This window comes from Ovis aries, chromosome 15, assembly GCF_016772045.2.
Source record: "Ovis aries strain OAR_USU_Benz2616 breed Rambouillet chromosome 15, ARS-UI_Ramb_v3.0, whole genome shotgun sequence".
NCBI lineage: Eukaryota > Metazoa > Chordata > Mammalia > Artiodactyla > Bovidae > Ovis > Ovis aries.
The window spans coordinates 75,591,457-75,612,812 of NC_056068.1; the positions used below are offsets into that span (position 1 = coordinate 75,591,457).

The 21,356-nt window shown below is 52.7% G+C and overlaps 2 protein-coding genes across 14 annotated transcripts in view; one reads left to right on the top strand and one right to left on the bottom strand.

The window, feature by feature from the left end:
* The first annotated feature begins 1,364 nt into the window (after nucleotides 1-1,364).
* Nucleotides 1,365-15,540, top strand: F2 (coagulation factor II, thrombin). The gene is given in 14 exon segments (NM_001166195.1): nucleotides 1,365-1,443; nucleotides 1,788-1,951; nucleotides 2,556-2,580; nucleotides 2,810-2,860; nucleotides 4,232-4,337; nucleotides 4,435-4,571; nucleotides 5,764-6,078; nucleotides 6,383-6,511; nucleotides 6,588-6,714; nucleotides 7,718-7,885; nucleotides 8,374-8,547; nucleotides 8,790-8,971; nucleotides 15,191-15,261; nucleotides 15,397-15,540. Coding segments are annotated over 14 exon segments (1,872 nt in total).
* A 3,183-nt stretch (nucleotides 15,541-18,723) lies between these two features.
* The window catches only part of CKAP5 (cytoskeleton associated protein 5), a 94,643-nt gene continuing 92,010 nt past the window's right edge, over nucleotides 18,724-21,356 (bottom strand). For 4 of the 13 annotated variants that reach the window (XM_004016444.5, XM_060400069.1, XM_060400070.1 and 1 more), the window contains 2 exons: nucleotides 19,582-19,733; nucleotides 18,724-19,435 (listed from right to left, as the gene is read on the bottom strand). In XM_004016444.5, the coding sequence (XP_004016493.3) occupies nucleotides 19,190-19,435; nucleotides 19,582-19,733 (398 nt within the window). In that variant the 3' untranslated portion in view covers nucleotides 18,724-19,189. The remainder of the gene's footprint in view (nucleotides 19,436-19,581; nucleotides 19,734-21,356) is intronic. The other 9 variants (XM_012096359.4, XM_060400076.1, XM_060400077.1 and 6 more) reach the window with 3 other exon arrangements.

Sequence of the window (21,356 nt, forward strand, 5' to 3'; positions counted from 1 at the left end):
AGGAATGATGCTAAAGCTGAAGCTCCAGTCCTTTGGCCACCTCATGCGAAGAGCTGACTCATTGGAAAAGACTCTGATGCTGGGAGGGACTGTGGGCAGGAGAAGGGGACGACAGAGGATGAGATGGCTGGATGGCATCATGGACTCGATGGACGTGAGTCTGAGTGAACTCCGGGAGTTGGTGATGGACAGGGAGGCCTGGCGTGCTGCGATTCATGGGGTCGCAAAGAGTCAGACACGATTGAGTGCTGAACTGAACTGAACTGAACATGGATGTGTGTATAGTAACAGTTTGAGTGAAACACTGAGTTGTTTCAACATTGTTGTATACAAGCTAAACCTCAGTTTTTAAAATACATAGAAAAACAGGAGTGAGTGTATGTATGATGTAAATATATATACATATACAGAGGAAGCAGGCCACCCAGGAGTTGAGCTGACCCCTAGGAGCCCTGGTCCCTGGCTCCCTGGCACCCCTCGTCCCCTGCGCTGCCCTGGGCCTCTCCCTGCGATCTTCCCACACTGGACATGACCCCAGTGCAGACCGCAAACGGCCAGGCCCGGAGGACGGCGAGGCAGAACCCGAGCGCCCCATGCTCCTGCTCTTTGGCCCTCTGTCCCAGTTTGACCCAGGACTAATATTTACCCTTCATACTGCAATCAGGGAGTGGGGGAGGCCTGGTCCCGGGGCAGACAGGCGGCGGGAGAGGGAGAGGGAGGGCCCAGCCCCGGAGGCCGGCAGGCGTGGGGGTCTGAGCTGCTCCTGCGGGCCGCCGGTCCTGGGCGACCTGGGAACGAAGACAGACCGGAGGCCTGGGAGGCCCAGGGCCCGGCTCCTCCTCCCGGCTACACACAACACGCCTCCCGGGCTCCCAGGCAGGGAAGGGACTTGGGACCCCGGCTCCCAGCTGGCCACATCCTGCCCTCCATTTCCTTGCGTGTGGACGGTGGACTCCACAGCCCCCCCGCGGGCTTTCCTGCACACAGCTGCTGCTCACTAAGCCCCTCCTAAGTTCAGAATCTCCTTCAGTCTCTACAGCAAGACACTCTTCCCACCGCCCAGAGGAGGAGACAGGCTCACAGAGGTCAAAGCGACCATCACCGTGCGTTAGGGTGGGAAGGAGCCTGCAGGAGAACCCTGTGACCCCACTGACCCCAGAGAGGGAGAGGCTGGACGGTGGCAGCACCTCTGGGCTCCGCTCTGGGGCTTCCTCCCGGATGGCGGGGGTGGGCTCTCCAGCTGCGTGTCCCTATGGCCCTGAACTGCCGACCTCCGCCTCCCGGCTGATTTCTTCACGTTGGTTCAACATTAACCCGGTGGGGTCAGGACCAGCCCGCAGAGAAGTGCCGGGAGTGGACACACCATGGCGCGCGTCCGAGGCCCGCGGCTGCCCAGCTGCCTGGCCCTGGCTGCCCTGTTCAGCCTCGCGCACAGCCAGCATGGTAAGGGGGGCACTGGAAGCTGCGATAGGCTGGCAGACCAGGGTGTGGGTCTGTGGGCTGGGGTCTCCACTGAGAGAAACAGGGCTGGTCCCCAGATCCGAACCGTGTCCAGCTCAGGGAAGGGGCCAGGCGCTCCAGGCCAGACAGACAGTGGCCGCTGCTCTCAGGCAATATGGAAGGTGGGCTGGGGGTGACCCGTGGAAGGAGGGGGCTAGTGGGCTGCCATTAGCAGCCTTCTGGGGCCTGCCGCCATCCCAGAGGCCCCCTCCCTCCGTTTCGGAAGGCAGCAGGGCTTGCTTCCTGCCCCCACGGTGGCTGCCATCCCACCCTCCTCCCCCCTGCAGTGTTCCTGGCCCATCAGCAAGCATCCTCGCTGCTCCAGCGGGCCCGCCGTGCCAACAAGGGCTTCCTGGAGGAGTTGCGGAAGGGCAACCTGGAGCGAGAGTGCCTGGAGGAGCCGTGCAGCCGCGAGGAGGCCTTCGAGGCCCTGGAGTCCCCCAGTGCCACGGTGAGGCCCCGGTGAGGCAGGCCTGGCTCCCCCAAGGGGTCCTGGGTGCAGGAGCACAGAGCAGGGGCCCGAGGCCCTCGGCAGCTCTCTGTTGATCGCGTCGTGTTTCACTGGGCCACCGGGATGAGCAGCTCAGTCTCTCTGGGAGCGCCCAGCGCCTTGGCTCTGTCAAGGCCCCAGGGTCCTGCGAGGCTCCGGGGCTTCGAGGGAAGGGGGGCTCCTCGGTCTTCAGCCGTCTGTCTGCGTTGGGGTCTCTGGAGCGGCTGGCGCTGGCCGCGTGTCTCAGCTTTAGGTCTGCTGTGACTTCCGTGCCCTCGGGCGCTGAGGTTCCCGTCAGGCCTGGGGCTCAGTGTCCCGGGAGCCCCGAGCTGCCTTCCGTTCCCGGGGGATCCTCCTGGGCCCCTCCTCGCCAGTTTACTCCACCCACAGAAATCCCTTTCCATCTTGGCTGACCTGGGAGGGTGGAGGGGTACAGGCAGCTCCCCTCACGTCCCCAGGGGGTAACCAGAGTAAGGGAAAGAGGAGCACATAGGGAGAAGACAAAGTTGACTCTAAAAGGCAAAAGGGACCCTGCCACAGCCTCATACTCAGCCTTGTTTTTCAGGATGTGTTTTGGGCCAAGTACACAGGTGAGCACGCAGAAGACGTTGCTCTGGGAGAGGAGTCCTGGGGACCCCAGCTACAGAGTGCTCCGCCCCAGAGAGCCTTCTGGTCCACCCAGCCGCCCGTCCCTGCTCCCCTGCCCCGTTCCTTCCTTCCTTCCATCGCCTGCCCGCTCCTCTATTTCTGAGCGCTGTCCCACCCTTTACTTGCCCCGTCCCCACCTCAATCTCAGTGGTGTCTCTGGGTCTTTTCTAGCTTGTGAGTCGGCGAGAAATCCTCGAGAAAAGCTCAATGAATGTCTGGAAGGTGAGGAACTGACATGGGGGTGGGGAGACCCCCGTGTGCAGAGTAGGGGTGCGGTAGGAGTCGAGGCCAGGGGGTGGGGGGCAGTGGCCTCTGGCAGCTGACATAGCCTTTCTGTTCCTGAGGTCAAGGATGCGTCTTTGCCCCTGGCTGTATGCCTGGTAATCATCCCTACGATGATTCATTGTGGAGGAGGAAATGAATGAATTAATGAATTAATGCTAAGGCCTCATTCTCAGCCAAGCCCCTGCCCATGCCAATCAGTCTTCCCCGTGTCCCCAAGGCAGAGCTTCGATAACGTCACATTCGTTCTCCAACACCGCCCCTGTTGTCCCCAGAATAAAGCACAGGCTTCTTAGACTGGTGAACTTGGTGGGTTCTGAACTTAACATTCCCTTCTAGCCTTCTCTCGCATCGCACCAACCCTGAACCCAGAGCCCCCGCTTCCTGAAAGCAGGCATTTCTCTAAACAGGCCACGCTATGTCAGATCCTGGCCCCTGTTAGCATGATTATCTCCCCGTGGAGAGTCCTCACCGCTGAACCACCCCACCCCACCCCGTCCTTCAAACACTGGTGGAAACGCACCACCCTGCCGGGCCTTCCGGGCACCGCGTCCCGAATACACCGTTGGTATGGCAGTAGGCCCCGCAGCGTGGCTTTAACCACTGGCCATGCTTTCAGGTTAAGTAAGTTATCCGGTAGACCTCTCACTAAACCTCTGCAATCTGTCAGGCTCTATGGTCAAGTGCTGGGAATTTTAAGAGAATGAGGGAGCTCATAGTTTCATAGGAAAGCAAAAAGACAAGACATCAAATTAGTTGATGGAAAAGTTCTGTTCCAGGTGCCCAGAGAATTCCAGGAGTAGCTGGCAGAATCAAGGACCACTCCCCAGGAGTATTACTTGTATGTGTGGGATGCCCTGATGAGTGAACAGGCAAGCATTCCGAGGCCAAGGCAAGAGCGTGTGCAAAGGCCCCTAGGCTTGAGGACTGAGATAACAGGACAGGCAGACCAGGGCCGGATTTAAGGACCTTGTTCACGCTTTCATTCTGTTGCGGGGAGCCGCTGGATATGAGCTCCGTGCGGGCAGGGACCTACCGTGGCTCTGATCGCCTTATTCGTCGCTGTGTCCTTGGTCCCGAGTACAGCGCCTGGCACATGGCTGTCACACAGGGGGCGCTCAGTGAGTGTTGGGTGCCTGCTGTTGAATGGGTTGTAGACCTTCTAGGTACAAAGGAAGTGCTGAGTAAAGGCAGGTTAAGGGTCATGGAGCAGAAGTAGCTTGGAGGGGATGGACCAACAGAGCTTTATGAGGAGAGAAGGGCGGGTGGACAAGTCCTCAGCGTCAGATACCTGGACTGGGGTCTCTGCAGGCAACTGTGCTGAAGGTGTGGGGATGAACTACCGAGGGAACATGAGCGTCACCCGGTCAGGCATCGAGTGCCAGCTGTGGAGGAGTCGCTACCCACATAAGCCAGAGTGAGTGACGGGCAGGCCTGTCTGCTGAGACGCTGGGGGTGAGGAGACACTGGGGGTGGTGGGGGGAGGCTTCTCGCTGAGCGTCTTTCTATTCCAGAATCAACTTTACCACCCACCCGGGGGCCGACCTGCGGGAGAATTTTTGCCGCAACCCGGATGGCAGCATTACTGGGCCCTGGTGCTACACCACATCCCCTACTCTGCGGAGAGAAGCGTGCAGCGTCCCCGTGTGCGGTGAGCGTGGGCGGTCGGTGGCCCATGGGTCTGCGCGGGCTGGCAGCACAGGACAGGAATCGAGATGCCAGTGCCCTCTGACCGGGGTTAGTTACCGACACTTCCCAGTTAGTGACGTCAGGAGGCCAGAGCAAGTCCACTTCCAGCCTGGTCCTCTCCCTCCACTTGCTTCCAGGACGTGGCTCATTCTAAACATGCTTTCCTTCCTGCTCGGGGCCTTCTCTCCAGGAAGCCCTTTCTAACCATCTCAGTCCACAAGCCCTTTTTTGAGCGCCAACAGCAAGCCTCGTACAGCAGGCCCTGCATGATTCTCGTTATTAATTCCCATCACGTGGCAGCTAGCTATAGTCACAATAGTGCCGCAGAGCCCACAAAATGACCAACAAACCCCCAAAGCTCGGGGGCAGACACCAGTAAGCATTTTTTTCTATGTGTCTGGGGGTCGGCTGGGGTGGCTCTGCTCCTTGCAGCCACAGTCTGTGGGGTCCAGATGCAGGCTGGGCTTGGCGGGGGGGCCCCGATTCAAACAGTGGGTCCAGCCGAGCTCGGCTGCTCAGGTGGGTGGGTCCAGGTCCGCTCTTCCATGGTGAGGGAGGCAGAAAGGCTGCAGCTTCTTCCATGGGAATGGCAGAAATGCCAAACAGTGAACAGAAGCACAGAAACTGGCATAGTCAGTCCTGCCCACATGCCTTTGGCCAGAGCAAGTCAAGTGATCAAGGCCAAGGTCGAGAGGTGGAGGCTACACTTTGTTTATAAAATAACAGGACAGAGGGTGTAGATTCAGGCAGAGATAACGAATTAGTGCCAGTAACTCAATCTGCCAAACATGGATTGTCATCCTCAGTCGATCCAGCTCTCTTTCCTACTGGGCCTTTGTGAACACACAGAATCCCTTAGACTCCTGGCGGGCACTAGCAATCGAGTACAGATCGCGCGGGAGGTGAAACCTGGGCACTATCCCTGGCTAGTCACGCCCCAGACACTTGCGCCGGTATCTTTTGTTTAAATCTCAACAACCCTGCAAAAAAAAAAACACCTCATTAGCGATCCCTTTCACAGGCAAACTGACTGCTCGGAGAGGTTAAGTGACTTGACATCATACAGGTCAAAGGTCATGGGGCAGAGCTTCCCGTCCTGTCTGGCTCCACTGTGGTCCAATGCTCTCTGTCCCCTCTCTCTCCTCACCCACCAGGCCAGGACCGAGTCACAGTGGAGGTGATCCCACGGTCGGGAGGCTCCACCACCAGTCAGTCGCCTGGACTGGAAATGTGCGTCCCGGACCGAGGCCGGGGGTACCAGGGGCGGCTGGCGGTGACCACACGTGGGTCCCCCTGCCTTGCCTGGAGCAGCGAGCAGGCCAAGGCCCTGAGCAAGGACCAGGACTTCAACCCGGCCGTGCCCCTGGTGGAGAACTTCTGCCGCAACCCAGACGGGGACGAGGAGGGCGCCTGGTGCTACGTGGCCGGCCAGCCTGGCGACTTTGAATATTGTGACCTGGACTACTGCGGTGAGAGGGCAGGGCCGGGGCCTGAGAGAGCACAGGGCCTGGCGGCCAGAGCGGGAGCAGAGCCTTCCCTGGCCTCAGGCTTCCCACGTGTGCAGAGGGCCTTCCTGAGCCAGGTAGGGGCGCGCCTAGCCCCTGCCCACAGCTGGGGCCAGTGAGGCCCGCCAGCTGGGTTCGCTAGCAACCCGGGTGCGCGCGCGCTTAACCGCCACGCCACACTGCCTCCCCGGGGTGGGGGCCCGGGGCGGTCCAGCGGCGGGTGCGGCGTGGCCCGGCCCAGCCGCAGCCCGTGTCTGGGTCCCTGCAGGGGAGCCGGTGGATGGAGACCTGGGAGACGGGCTGGGTGAGGACCCGGACGCGGCCATCGAGGGACGCACCTCTGAGGACCATTTCCAGCCCTTCTTCAACGAGAAGACCTTCGGCGCCGGGGAGGCCGGTAAGGCGCGGGCATCACGGCGTGCAGGCGGGGGCGCGGCGGCGCTCCGCCTCTCACCGGCCCGCTTGCCCCTTAGACTGTGGCCTGCGACCCTTGTTCGAGAAGAAGAAGCTGCAGGACAAAACGGAGGCGGAGCTTTTCGAGTCCTACATAGAGGGGCGCATCGTGGAGGGTCAGGACGCGGAGGTTGGCCTCGCGCCCTGGTGCGTGCTCCTCGCCTCCCCCGTGCCCTCTCCCCGCTCCCCACCCCGCGCCCCGGAGCCTTCTCCGATCACAGACTTAGGCTCCACTGGTTATCTAGCCCACACCAGCATCGCATCGAGTCCTCACTGGCACCTGTTTAGATTTGGGTTTGTTACTTCTCCAAATCAGATGGTGAAGCTGAGGCTCAGAGCACTTAAGGGACTCGTCTAAATGATGCTGTTAGTGAATGGGTTACATAGCAGGACTCAATTCCAGTTCTTCTGACCCCAGAGCTCTGCTAAGCTGTGCCAACTCTGGCCTGGAAAAAGCTCAGTGCGGGGGGCGGGGGAAGGAGAGGTGCAAAACGCAGGTGGCTGCCCTTTCGTGTCACATGGATGCCTTGTCCCCAAGGGTGGCCAGGTCAAGCTGGGGTCTGGGCCCAGCAGTTAGCTCTGTCCAATTAGTTCTTAAACTTGGGACTTTCTGCTTGTTTTTGTTGTTCAGTCACTAGTCGTATCCAACTTTTTGCAACCCCATGGACTGCAGCACGCCAGGCTTCCCTGTCCTTCACTATCTACCAGAGTTTGCTGAAACTCATGGCCATTGAGTCGGTGACACCATCCAACCATCTCATCCTCTGTCGTCCCCTTCTCCTCCTGCCTTCAATCTTTCCAGCATCAGGGTCTTTTCCAGTGAGTCAGCTCTTCGCATCAGGTGGCCAAAGGACCGCAGCATCGGCATCAGTCCTTCTAATGAATATTCAGAATTGATTTCCTTTAGATTGACGGGTTTGATTTCCTTGCTGTCCAGGGGACTCTCAAGAGTCTTCTCCAACACCACAGTGCAAAAGCATCAATTCCTCGGCGCTCTGCCTTCTTTATGGTTCAACTCTCACATCCATACATGACCACTGGAAAAACCGCAGCCTTGACTAGACGGACCTTTCTGCTTGTAGGGCTGGTGAATGGGGCAGCCCGCCACCCAACCCTGCCACCTGCTGATGCTTCCCGCTTCCCCCCTCAGGCAGGTGATGCTCTTTCGGAAGAGCCCCCAGGAGCTGCTGTGTGGGGCCAGCCTCATCAGTGACCGCTGGGTCCTCACGGCCGCCCACTGTCTCCTGTACCCGCCTTGGGACAAGAACTTCACCGAGGCCGACCTGCTGGTGCGCATCGGCAAGCACTCCCGCACCAGGTACGGGGGCCCTGGGTGTGCAGCCAACTGTGCAGGCCCTGTGGCTCTGAGACACCAGGGGTATGTCTGTGTACGTCTCTTGCGGTAGAAAACCCAGCAGTCCCTGCTATAAAGTCGACTTGCCCATGTCCTGACTAAAGCTTGGACCTGGGGACAGAGAAGCTAAGGCTTGGCAGAAAGCAGAGTCCTGGCCTGCCCTTGGCGCCCCTCCAGGCATCAGGACGCGGCCCAGGCGTGAGCCCTGCGTAGAGGCTGTTTGGGTCAGGGCTCGCAGCCTGTGTCCCTACTGCCTGGGCTGCTTGATCCTGAAGCTTTGGGGCAGCTTCAGGCCAAGAAGCAGCTGCCTGGGGGCCTGCCAAGGCGGAGCTGGCCCGCTGCTTACCCTGACTTCTGGCCCCTGAGGGCAGGCAGTTTGCCTCCTTGAGGAACCTGCCGACCTCCCTGGGTGGCCTGCAGCTTCTCTTTTTTCTCTGCTGGGGTCTGCACAGGTATGAGCGGAAGGTTGAAAAGATCTCCATGCTGGACAAGATCTACATCCACCCCAGGTACAACTGGAAGGAGAATCTGGACCGGGACATCGCCCTGCTGAAGCTCAAGAGGCCCATCGAGTTCTCCGAATACATCCACCCCGTGTGCCTGCCCGACAAGGAGACAGCAGCCAAGTGGGGCAGCCAGGAGGGCAGCCGGGGGGCGGTGGAGGGGGCGGCTCGAGGCTGAGGGGGCCTGGGCTGGGTTCTGGGCCCGACTCTGACATCCTGTCACCTTGCCGAAGCTCATTCCCATTTCCAGGCCTCGGGCCTTCCTGCCACGGGGGTCTTAGGCTCGGGTCTCTAAGGGGTGGTGCTGGGGCTGGGACGCTCCTGGGTGGGTCTGTTCTCACTGGGTCCTTCTCCCTTCCCCAAAGGCTGCTCCGGGTTGGGTTCAAAGGGCGGGTGACGGGCTGGGGCAACCGGAGGGAGACGTGGACCACCAGCGTTGCCGAGGTGCAGCCCAGCGTCCTCCAGGTGGTCAACCTGCCTCTCGTGGAGCGGCCGGTGTGCAAGGACTCCACCCGGATCCGCATCACCGAGAACATGTTCTGTGCCGGCAAGTCCCCTGGGTGTGGCGGGGCTGGGGTGGGAGGGTGAGACCCGTTAACATCGCAGGCCTGTGTTCAAGTCCTGGCTTCGCTTTATTTGTTTGCATATTATACATTTTATTTAAACATAGTTGAGACACAATGTTAGTGTCAGGTGTACAGCATAGTGATTCAGTGTGTCGATAGCTTATACTCCATTTAAAGTTGTTACAAAATAATGGCTGTATTTCCCTGTGCTGTTCAGTATATCTTGGTTATTCAGTCTGTGTGCGGTGGTTTCTCTCTCTTAACCCCCAGCCCCGTCTTGCCCCTCCGCATCCCTCTTTCCCCACTGGTAATTCCTAGTTTGCTCTCTGTCAGTGAGTCTCTTTCTGTTTTGTTATATTCATCTGTTCTATTTTTCGGATTCCACAGATAAGTGATAACACAGTATTTATCCCTCTCAATCTTTCTTATTTTGCTAAGCACACTACCCTCTAGGTCCATCCATGTTATGGCAGATGGCAGAATTTCATTCTTTTTTAAGGCTGAGTAATGCTGTCTGTCTTCTTCATCTGTTCGTTTATCGATGGATGCTTAGGGTTTTGCCTTGCAGTATTGCCCTTCCCAGATATTGTGTTTTTTTTGTTTGTTGTACAAATTGAAGGTTTGTGTCAAGTCTACGGGAGCCATTTTACCAACATCTGCTCACTTCGTGTTTCTGTGTCACATTTTAGTAATTCTTACAATGTGTCAAATGTTTTCATCATTATTATATTTGTTATGGTGATCTGTGATCAGATGTTGTTATTGTAATTGTTTTGGGGCATCATGAGCTGCACCCATATAGCCAGCAGACTGTGTTCTGACTGCCCCTCTTTCCTCGGGCCTGTATTCTCTGAGACACAACACTATAGCAATTAGGCCAGTTAATAACGCTACCATAGCCTCTAAGTGTTCAAGTGAAAGGAAGAGCTGTACCTCTCTCATCTTAAATCAAAAGCTAGAAATGATTAAGCTTAAGGAGCAAGGCATGTAAACCTAGGCCTCTGGTGTCAAACAGTTAGCCGAGCTACAAGTGCAAAGGAAAATTCTAAAGGGAAACTAAAGGTGCTATTCTAGAGACTTCCCTGGCGGTTCAGTGGTTAAGATTTCATGCTTCCACTGCAGGGGGCACAGGGTCAATCCCTGGTCAGGAGACTAAGATGCTGCATGCCGTGCAGTGTGAGCCTGTCCCTCCAAAGTGCTGCTGCTGCTGCTAAGTCACTTCACTCGTGTCCGACTCTGTGCGACCCCATAGACGGCAGCCCACCAGGCTCCCCCGTCCCTGGGATTCTCCAGGCAAGAACACTGGAGTGGGTTGCCATTTCCTTCTCCAATGCATGAAAGTGAAAAGTGAAAGTGAAGTTGCCCAGTTGTGTCCTACCCTCAGCAACCCCATGGACTGCAGCCTTCCAGGCTCCTCCATCCATGGGATTTTTCAGGCAAGAGTACTGGAGTGGGGTGCCATTGCCTTCTATAGTGAACATATAAATGATAAGAAAGCAAAACAGCCTGATTGGTGATATGAAGAACGTTTTAGTGGTCTGGACAGAATTAGCCCCAACATTCCCTTAAGCCAAAACTTAGAAGCTAGCAGAGATTGATTCATGAGGTTTAGGGAAAGAAGCTCTCTTCATAATATCCAAGTGCAATGTGAAGCAGCAAGTTATTCAGAGGATTCAGCTAAGATAATTCATGAAAATGACTATACTAAACCACTGATTTCCAGTGCAGACAAAACCACCTTATATTGGAAGAAGATGCCCTCTAGGACTTTCATAGTTAGAGAGGAGAAGTCAATGCCTGGTTTCAAAGCTTTAAAGGATAGACTGGCTCTCTTGTTAGGGGCTGATACAGCTGGTGACATAAAGTTCAAGCCAATGTTCCTTTACCCTTAAGAAAATCCTAGGGCCCTTAAAGAGTTAGTCGCTCAGTCATGTCCAACTCTTCGTGACCCCATGGACTGTAGCCAGCCAGGCTCCTCTGTCCATGGAATTTTCCAGGCAGGAGTACTAGAATGGGTTGCCATTGCCTTCTTCAGAGGATCTTCCTGTCTTGGGGATCAAACCCAGGTCTTCTGCATTGCAGGCAGATTCTTTACCACTTGAGCCACCAGCCCTTTGGAATTATGTTAAATCTACTCTTCCTGTGTTCCCTAAATGGAACAGCAAAGCCTGATGACAGCGCATCTGTTTACAATATAGATTACTTTTTTAAGTCCATTGTTGACACCTGATGCTCAGAAAAAAATATTCCTTTCAAAATATTCCTTCTCATTGACAATGCACCTGGTTACCCAAGAGCTCTGATGAAGACACACCACAAGATTCCACAAGATTAATGTTTCCATGCCTGCCAACACAATATCCAGTCTGCAGCCCGTGGGTCAAGAAGTGGTTTTGGCTTTCAAGTATTATGATTTTAAGAAATATATTTCATAAGGCTATAGCTGCCATAGATGGTAATTCCTCTGATGGATCTGGGCAAAGTAAATTGAAAAGCTTATGGAAAGGACTCACCATTCTAGATGCCATTAAGAACATTTGTGATTCATGGAAAGAGGTCAAAATGCATGGATGACTTTGAGGGGTTCACAACATCAGTGTAGGAAGTATTAATAGGTTGGTGCAAATGTAGTTGCGTTTTTTTTTTTTTTTTTGCGGTTTTGGATCATGAATTTTAAATCATTATAGCTAGGCTCAAACACATCTTTATTAATCAAAATTAGAACCATTATTAGCAACATGTTTTTGTCAGTGAGAAATAAGTTTGCTTATTCCTGTAGCATAAAAATCTGTGCTTCGGGATTCAGTGAACTCTCAGAAAGCATTTTCTGCCTCCTCCTGGTTGTGGAAGCGTCATTCCCTGCAAAAAGTTGTTGAGATGCTCGAAGGCCTGGTCGCTGGTTGGCGAGAGGTCAGGTGAATATGGCGGATGAGGCAAAACTTGAGCCCCGTTCATTTAGCTTTTGAAGCGTGGGTTGCACAGTGTGCGGTCGAGTGTTGTCACGAAGGAGAATCGGGCCCTTTCTGCTGAGCAATGCCGGCCGCAGGCGTTGCGGGTTTGGTGCATCTTGTCGACGGGCTGAGCGTACGTCTCAGATGTAACGGTTTCTCTGGGATTCCGAAAGCTGTAGAGGGTCAGACGGGCAGCAGGCCGGCTAACAGTGACCAAGCCCTCTTTTGGTGCAAGCTGGCTTTGGGAAGCGCTTTGGAGCCTCTTCTTGGTTCAGCGACTGAGCTGGTTGTCACATAAAGTCCACTCAGCGAGCACATCACAATCCAGTCAAGAAACGGTTAGTTGTTTTTGTGTGGAATAAGAGAAGACGATGTTTTTGATTTGTGGTCAGCTCATGAGACACCCACTTATTGAGCTTTTCCACCTTTCCAATTTGCTTCAAATGCCAAACGACTGTTGAATGGTCAATATTGAGTTCTTCAGTATCTTCTTGTGTAGCTGTAAGAGGATCAGCTTTGATGATCCTCTCAATCGTCTGGTCAGCTTCCAATGGCCGGCCGCTACGCTCCTCATCTTCAAGACTCTCGTCTCCTCTGCAAAACTTCTTGAACCACCACTGCACTGTACGTCCGTTGGCAGTTCCTGATCCAGATGTGTTGTTGATGTTGTGAGTTGTTTCAAACAGTTTCATATAACTAGGAAGGGCTGCATTTTTGCTCTGGTCATTATCTTTGGTCTTTCCCCTTTTTGAAACGCCCTTAGTTTCTTCTAGTTTTTTAACTGTTGTGTGGATGGGGAAACAGTGGAGACAGTGACAGACTTTATTTTTTGGGCTCCAAAATCATTGCATATGGTGACTGCAGCCATGAAATTAGAAGATGATTGTGCCTTGGAACAAAAGCTACGACCAACCTAGACAGAATATTAAAAAGCAGAGACATTACTTTGCTGACAAAGGTCTGTGTGGTCAAAGCTGTGGTTTTTCCAGTAGTCATGTATGGATGTGAGAGTTGGACTATAAAGAAAGCTGAGTGCCAAAGAATTGATGCTTTTGAACTGTGGTGTTGGAGAAGACTCTCGAGAGTCCTTTGGACTGCAAGGAGATCCAACCAGTCCATCCTAAAGGAAATCAGTCCTGAATATTCATTGGAAGGACTGATGCTGAAGCTGAAACTCCAATACTTTGGCCACCTGATGTGAAGAACTGACTCACTGGAAAAGACCCTGATGTTGGGAAAGATTGAAGGTGGGAGGAGAAGGGGACGACAGAGGATGAGATGGTTGGATGGCATCACCAACTTGATGGATTTGAGTGTGAACAAGCTCTGGGAGTTGGTGGTAGACAGGGAAGCCTGGTGGGCTGCGGTCCGTGGGGTTGCAAAGAGTTGGACGTGACTGAGCGGCTGAACTGAAGCTGACACTGAACTGTTGTGTCGTCAATAGGAGGGAGTTACGGTCAGTGAGTGTACTTCTTTCTTTTCTCCTCTCATACTTTTCATTGTATTTTTTCTGCTTGTTGGAAGTTAATCAGCCCTTTCGTTGAAGCATCCATCTCCTAGTTGAATGAAGCTTGTACGCTAGCAGACTTTTCAAGAGGGTTTTATGGGTTAAGAATTTCCTGAGTTCTTGTATGTAACTAACTGGTTTTCTCTAGCCTTGATACCTCAAGTTCAGCAGCACTGGCTATAAAATCCATGGTTTAAGTTTTCCTCCCTTGAATTTGTTGTTACTTACTTTGAATGTTGTTTTCCAAGTCTGATGCCAAGTGTAATTCTTTTGCTCTTGCAAGGGAGTTGGTTTCTTCGCTTGGAGGCCTTGAAGGTATTTTCTTCATCTTTGAAGTCTCAGGTTTTTAGGCTAGGTCTCAGAGCTGAGTGTTTTAGATCAGCTTTGCCAGCTTCCAAGTGGGTCCTTTCAATATGCACATCTGACCTTTTATTTCTATGAAGTTTTCTTGGACTATATTGTACATATTAGTTCGGTCCCGTTGCTTCCTTTCTTCCCTTAGTCTGAGTTCCATTTCACCCACTTTCTGCTTTTAACTACTTACTGTTGTTTTGTCCATTTAATTTTTGAATTTCTGATTCGTTCTTTTTCACATGCCAAAATTTTGCTTGAGGATATCTTTTCTTGTTTTTGGCCCTATCGAGCGGCTTGGAGGACCTCAGTTTCCCAACCAGGGATTGAACCAGGGTCACAGCAGTGAAAGCCTGAAATCCTAACCACTAGGCCATCAGGGAATTCCCCGCTTGATATTTAATTCAGTCACAGTTTTCTTCTGTTTCATGTCTGTGTTTGGGAATTTTTGTTGGCTGAGCTATTTTTGTTCGTATTTATTGTTGTCCTGTTGTATCTTTGTATAGATCTACTTGGTTTTCATCTATTCAGTTTGCAGATTTGGGGTTATTTACAAGATTCCTAACTCATATGCGTCTATTTCTTTGACCTAGAAGATATTTTCCCCTCCTCATCTCCACATAAGTTTTGATATTAAATGTATAGTTAGATACATTAGTAAATGTACATTAATTAATGTATAACTAATGGGCTTCTCTGGTGGCTCAGATGGTAAAGAACCTGCAAACCTGCCTGCAAAGGGGGAGGCGTGGGTTTGATCCCTGGGTTGGGGAGGTTCCCTGGAGAAGGAAATGGCAACCCACTCCAGTATTCTTGTCTGGAGAATTCCACGGACAGAGGAGCCTGGTGGGCATCAGTCTGTGCATTTGCAAAGAGTTGGACACAGCGGAGCGACTAACACTTTTGCCTTTAGATACATTAAAGCAGCTTGAAGTCTGGGTGTTCTCTGGGTTACACTTATGTTGACGGTGTAGCTTCTGTTGTTCTTTGAGTTCCTCTGCGTTGTTTGTGGAGGGTGCTTGGGGATGTTTGGATAAAGGCAACTGCCCTTTTTCTCAGCTGCCTGTCAGTCTGTGGGTTTTGTAAGTCACTCTGCCTGTTGGGTGGAGACTGGCTTGGAGGCAGCGAAAGGAGAGGCAGAGAAAGCAGCGGTTCGGGGAGAGAGTGGTGTGTGATGGGCCCGGGTGCAGAAGCGGTGAGAGGAGCTGGCCTGGGGCTGCATGTTGAAGGCAGAGCTGACAAAACCTGCCTGGGCTGGATGTGTGGGCTGAGGCAATGCGCAGAGTCGGGGAGGGCTAGCAGTCGGGGGCACTCAGCCGCAGCATCTCTGGAGGGGAGAGTGGCTGGAGCGTGAGCTGCTCGCTCCCTGAGCACTGGGGTTCTCTTTCAAGGTTACAAGCCTGGGGAAGGCAAACGAGGGGACGCTTGTGAGGGCGACAGCGGGGGACCCTTCGTCATGAAGGTAAGCGTCTCCGAAGGCCCGGAGCTGGTGGGTAGATCCTTCTGGGTGGATGGGGAGGGACCCGAGGTTTCAGGAACAATCGCTTGACCCTCCCTTGGACTTGACTCTATTGGAACCCCCATGTTTCTTCCTCAGAGCCCCTCTAACAACCGCTGGTATCAAATGGGCATCGTCTCATGGGGTGAAGGCTGTGACAGGGATGGAAAATATGGCTTCTACACACACGTCTTCCGCCTGAAGAGGTGGATACAGAAGGTCATTGATCGGTTCGGAAGTTAGGGAGCCACCCACAATCCAGGCTCCTCTCACTGCAAAATCACAGAGGCCAATCCAGTGAAAGAATTATTTTTGTGGTTTGTTCCTAAAACTATCTTTCTCAATAAAAGAGACTCTATCAACGAGCCTCAGGACTCCCAGTGCTGTTCATGGGGCAGCTCAGAAGAGCCTGTCCCACCACTGGACAAGCGGCACGCGAAGGACCCGCCACCCCGAGAACAGGGCCAGGTGAGAGGGGAGATGGCAGCCTGGACTTAGGAGCATTTCAGATATTCCAGGCTTGGGGTGTTCATGGATTATTTCATGTAATCCTCATACAAGGTAGTAACTGAGCCTTGGAGAAGTACCTTGTCCAAGGCCACATGGCTATGCAGGGTCTAAGTCTGACTTGAAATATAAGAGATACTGAAGCCTGTGCCGGAGTGTGAAGAGCTTGTCCTGGGACGAGCCTCCAGAGAAGAGGCAGGAGGAGGGCAGGCTAGTGAGGGGTGAATAGTTACATCCATCTAACGTCATTAAGGGACTTCCCAGGTGGTGCTGGAGGGAGACTCCACCTGCCAATCAATGTAGGACAGGCAAGAGGCGGGGGCGGGGGAGGGTTCGCTCCCTGGGTTGGGAAGATGTCCCCCCAAGTGACACCCCTCTCCAGTATTCTTGCCTGGGAAATGCAACTGGCTACTCCATGGGGCTGCAGAGTCGGATGTGACTGAGCACGGATTATTAAAGTATCAGACCTATGCCCCTCAAAGGCTCGGTATTTTAAGTGTCTTCCCTCTCAAGGGTTGTGGGATAGCAGATTGGAGTAGGGACCCCAGCATCAGGCTGCCTGAAAGCGTCAGTCGCTCAGTCGCGTCGAACTCTTTGCGACTCCATGGACTGTAGCCCACCAGGCTCCTCTGTCCATGGAATTCTCTAGGCAAGAATACTGGAATGGGTAGCCATTCCCTTCTCCAGGGGATCTTCTCAACCTAGGGATCAAACCCAGGTGCCCTGCATTGCAGGCAGATTTTTTACCATCTGAGCCACCTGGGAAGCCCATATTTTGGCGTCAGCCTTAAAAAGGAAAATCATGGGAATCCCCTGGTGGTAGGACTCTAGGACTCTGCGCTTCCAATGCTGGGGCCCAGGTTTGATCCCTGGTCAGGGAACTAGGATTCTGCAAGCCACTAAGTGCAGGGGGGAAAAAAAATGGCGGGGGGATAAACACGGTTAAGTTACTTGACTTCCTGGAGCCTCGGTTCCTTTATGTATAAGATGTGTATGACGACATTACTTACCTAATAAGGTTTTGAGGATTAGAGGCCCTTGGCGTTGTGTGCTTAGCAGAGCGGCTGGTACCTGGTCAGCTCTCCACGCGTCACCGCTGCTCTCGTTCTCCCTGCTCCTGGTGTGGTGAAAGTTCCTCGGCCACTTTCTTCTCTGGCCCCTGAAAAAGCCTAGTGGTGGGGCTGTTGCTGCCTGGAATTTCCACTCCCACCGTGGTTGTCAGACTGGAGTAATTTGTTTTCCTAAGAAATGGAAACAAGTTGTGGAAGTGGATTCTTAAAGGGTTTGGACAGTCTTAAGAGGCATGGAACCTTCAAGGTGTCTTTTCACAGCACGCGCTTCAGAGTGCGGTGGTCGGAGGGCAGTGTGTGGGACGGCACGTAGCTCTGACACATCGTTGCCCTTCTACGTAGCTCTAGTTTCTAGCTGACCTCGGCGTATTGCTCTTCCTGTTGGGTGTGCGTTTGACTCAGGGAAGTGGGCACTGCAGCCTACGATGTGTGCGCCAGGGAGTTGCCTCTGGTGTGAGACACTGATCTCTCGGTGACCACATCTAGCACGTGGAATTCTCAACCCCAGGCTCAGAGGTGGGGGGAGCATGGGTGGTCACCTTCTGGGCCTAGGAGCTAAGATCTTTAGATTTCATGGTTTAAGGCTGGAGGGGACCTAAGGTAGGTATCTTTATCCACCTCTCCCCTTCCTCTCCTTTTTTCCCATTCTCATTTTTTAAAAATACATCAAGGAAGAATTAGGACTGAGTTCCTCATTCTTAGGTTCTAGTTGACCAGAAACTGGGTAAAAACTGGAAACTCAGTGAGCGTGCAGGATCTTGGCAGCCTAGAGCTCTAACCCAGAGCAGGGGGAAGGCATTCTTAGTTGTAATACCCCAAATCTGCTTTTTCAACAAGGGCGTACCTTCTCACAAGACTGATGATCACTTTGGTTTTTCAAATTAGCTGTGCTAATTCGAGATCCAAGCACAGCCATTCCTTCTAAATACGTTCCTTCTCCTGTCTTCCTTTCAGTGAAAGGCTTACTTCTATGTTCCTATTAGAAGGGAGAGACAAATTGTTTCAGGCAGCATGTGGACCATCTGAAAATCATGACTAGAATCAACAGAGGATTCATTTCCCATCACCCTTTCATTTCTTGAACACCAGTTAAGAGGTGTGTAGAAAAGTGCTTTTAACTTAACTGTTTTCTGACTGTGGAAGGGGGCCTTGTGGAGTGTACTGCAGAGGTGAGCCCTCAGCTTATTTCTAGCTTTTTTTTTAAAAACATGATTTATTCAACTGTATCAGATCTCAGTTGTGGCTAGTTGAATTTTTAGTTGAGGCATGTGGGATCTAGTTCCCTGACCAGGGATAGATCCTGGACACCTTGGAACTGCGGAGTCTTAGCCAGTGGGCCACCAGGGAAGCCCTATTTCTAGTCTTTACTGAGACAGAGTGTGAAGCAACTGTTCGTTTAGATTCAGACTCTGCTAATCAGGCAGGAAGCCCCTGTGCTCTCCGTATTTCTTTAGGAGGGTGGCCCCAAGTCTGGTTGTGCTGTGACTGCCGCTGTGGCCCAGCTGACCCCTGGGCACAAGATCACACGCGCCCAGGCAGCAAGTGGCAGGAGACCCAAGAGCTCTTCGGAACCATGGTGATGATGGGATGGACATCGTGACTAAAAATCTCAGAACAAGGAAGAAAGATTTCTTTGCTCTCCTAGGAGCTGCATGTGGAAAGCAGGAGAATTGAGTTCCTCTTATTCCAAAGGAGTGAAAGACAGCATCAAGCCTGTGGGCCATGAAGACGTAGAGCTCCGCAAGGAGCGATGATGGGCCTTTCTCTAACTGGCTGAGCACCCAGCAGGTCTCAAGAGGCAATGGACAGCTGCCCAACACTCCCTGACACGGAGCATCTTGGAACACAGTTATAGTTAATGCAAACTTTATTTATAAAAGACTCTTAAATTAGTTGTATCATGCCATGCATTCATACAGAATACAGTGACCCTTCAGGGCTACAAGAGCTCACAAACTCAAAGGAAAACTAGTCAAGAGTTTCTAATAGTTAAAAGCTAGGAAAGATTAGGACAACTTTACAAATGAGCAATTAAAAAGAAAAAGGATATGGAAACTAGTCTGAGCTGAGAGGAGGCCCGCTGTTTACAGGTCTGTACACTAAACTAAGACACAGACAGTCTTCTAGAGAGGCAGGATGCTGGCGGAGAGAAGCGGACGATGTGCAAAAGACTTGTGCCACAACGACTCCTCCCCCAGGTCCACGGCGTGATACACACAGCCAGTCTGTGCACACTAGGCCTGCGAGGCCGCCGCAACTATGAGGACTCCTAGCTTAGTCAGCTAAAGCTGCAGGGCGCCAGGGGAGGGGGCGGTTCATTTGCGACTGCTCTTTATTCTCTCCAGTCTCTTTTTCAAATCATCAATGTTAGCTGTGGAGGAGGAGGAGGTGGTCGTGGTTCCTGAAGAGTGGGTCTGGTTGGAGTCCAGGTCTGAGTGCTGGTGCTGCTCCCGCGACTCGCGGAGCTGAGAGAGTTTGCTGTGCAGCATGTCTGTGGAGGAGGCCACGGTGGGAACTGCTGGTTTGGAGAGCAAAGAGGTCAACGGAGGTCGGTCATCCTGCTGTCGAGAGAAGGAGGCGTGCTGTCAAGCGGGTCGGGAGGTGGCTCTGGAGCAACACACGCCAAGGCTGGGTCGCAGCCTCTCTGGCCACCCTGACCTGACCTGCTGGTCACCACCCTCCCCGCCCCACAGGAGACGAGCAGTACCTTTGTATTGTCCAGACCGCATCGCTGCCGGAGGATTTTCAGCCTCTCCAGGTAGACGGATGGCCCCACCTCTTCTCCGTTTGTGTTACCTAAGGAGGACACTGTGCTTGTGGCAGTGGGCACACACGTGACCTCCATCTGAGGGGAGATGCCTAAGGGGGAAATGTAGGAGTATTCAGATATATACCCCCTGCCCCGACTGCCCTTGTTAAATCTCCCACTGAAGGGAACAATTTGGGCCTTGAATATAACCGCTCTACCTGATGACTACCTGGAGTTGGTGATAAAAGATACTCTGAGATACATAAGATATACTTAATGAGAACTTCCAAAACTGATAAGAGAAAAGCACTGGATTTTTTTTTTTTTTTTTTTGTCTCATCCTGTGGCATGTGGGATCAAGTTCCCTGAACAGAGGCTGAACCCACACTCCCTGCAATGGAAGTAAGGAGTCTTAACCACTGGACCACCAGGGAGGCCCCAGAAGGGTGCTGAGTGCTGAGCTGGGCCGCCCTTCTGCCTCCTGAGCTCCGCAGCGGTCTATCCTCGTCACCCCTGGCTGCACTGGGCAATCCAAAGAGCCTGAGCTACTCCTGAGTGAATGCTAAGTGCCCAAGGAAAGACCCTAAAGGACTTTAAATACTTTCAAGAATCAGACTTGACTTCGACCAGGTGATACACAGGGGAACGCTCTTATTCCAATCAGGGAGGACAGCAAGGAGCTCAGGAGAAGAGGAGGAAACTGAGGTGTCCAGAGAGGAGGAGGAGGAGCGGGAGCATTGAGATCAATATTCTGGGAGGAGTGGGGAAAACCAGAGCCATATCAAACCAAAACAAAATCTACCACTGTTCTAAATTTCTGAGAACCACCACAAAATGCAAGCATTTAAAATATCCAATTTGATATCAATGAAAAGACATCACATAAGCCAAGAGAAAGGGGAAGAAAAGCCTCTCTGGCAAACAGAACAAAGTAAAGCAGGCTACTCCTGAGAAACAGGGATCCTTTCATGTACAGATGAGAATATGCTGGGGGCGAAAAGTGGAGAATAACGCAGAGACGTGGGAAGCCTGAGCACTTTCAGGCATTCAGTTACCGGTGGGGTCACATGCCTGCGCTGCAAATGTCAAACTTTCCCAGAAAGGACTCTGGACATGAGAGACGGAGGCCCTGTCCCGATGACCTCAACCAGGGACGCCCGCATGCGGCCCCTGACACAGCTCACTGTGCTTCCAGAAGGGACTCTGGGTCGTGGAGAGGCGTAACTTACGGGATTTAAGGACAAGACCAACTATGGGGAAAACAAAAACAAACCAAAAAAACCCAGTAACAACAACAAAAAAATAAGAAGAAACAAGTGACACGGCAGCCTAGAAAGGTACGTGGTGAGAGAGAACCTGAGACGCGCAGATGAAGTCTCACAGGCACAGAGTTTGGAGCTAAGAGTAGGTGAGCGCCACTGCCCTTGCAAAGAACTAAATACAGGACCACTGTGAGGGCTCTGCCTGGTGAGAGGACTGCAGCAGCTGGACCTTGTTTTGGTTTAAGGCTCTGGGCTATTTTTTGCCACACGTCTGAAGTCTTCCTTTTGTCTCTAGATCCTTGAGCAGTAGTTCTCTAACACAGGCTTTTTTCACTGTGCGGACAGTAATATTCCAGCGTAACATCAGGACAGGCACTCATATTTAGTCAACAAAATACCTACTGAGTGCCTACTATGTGCCAGGCAACAAAATGGATAAAAATCTTTACGCTTGTGAATTTTAAATTTTAG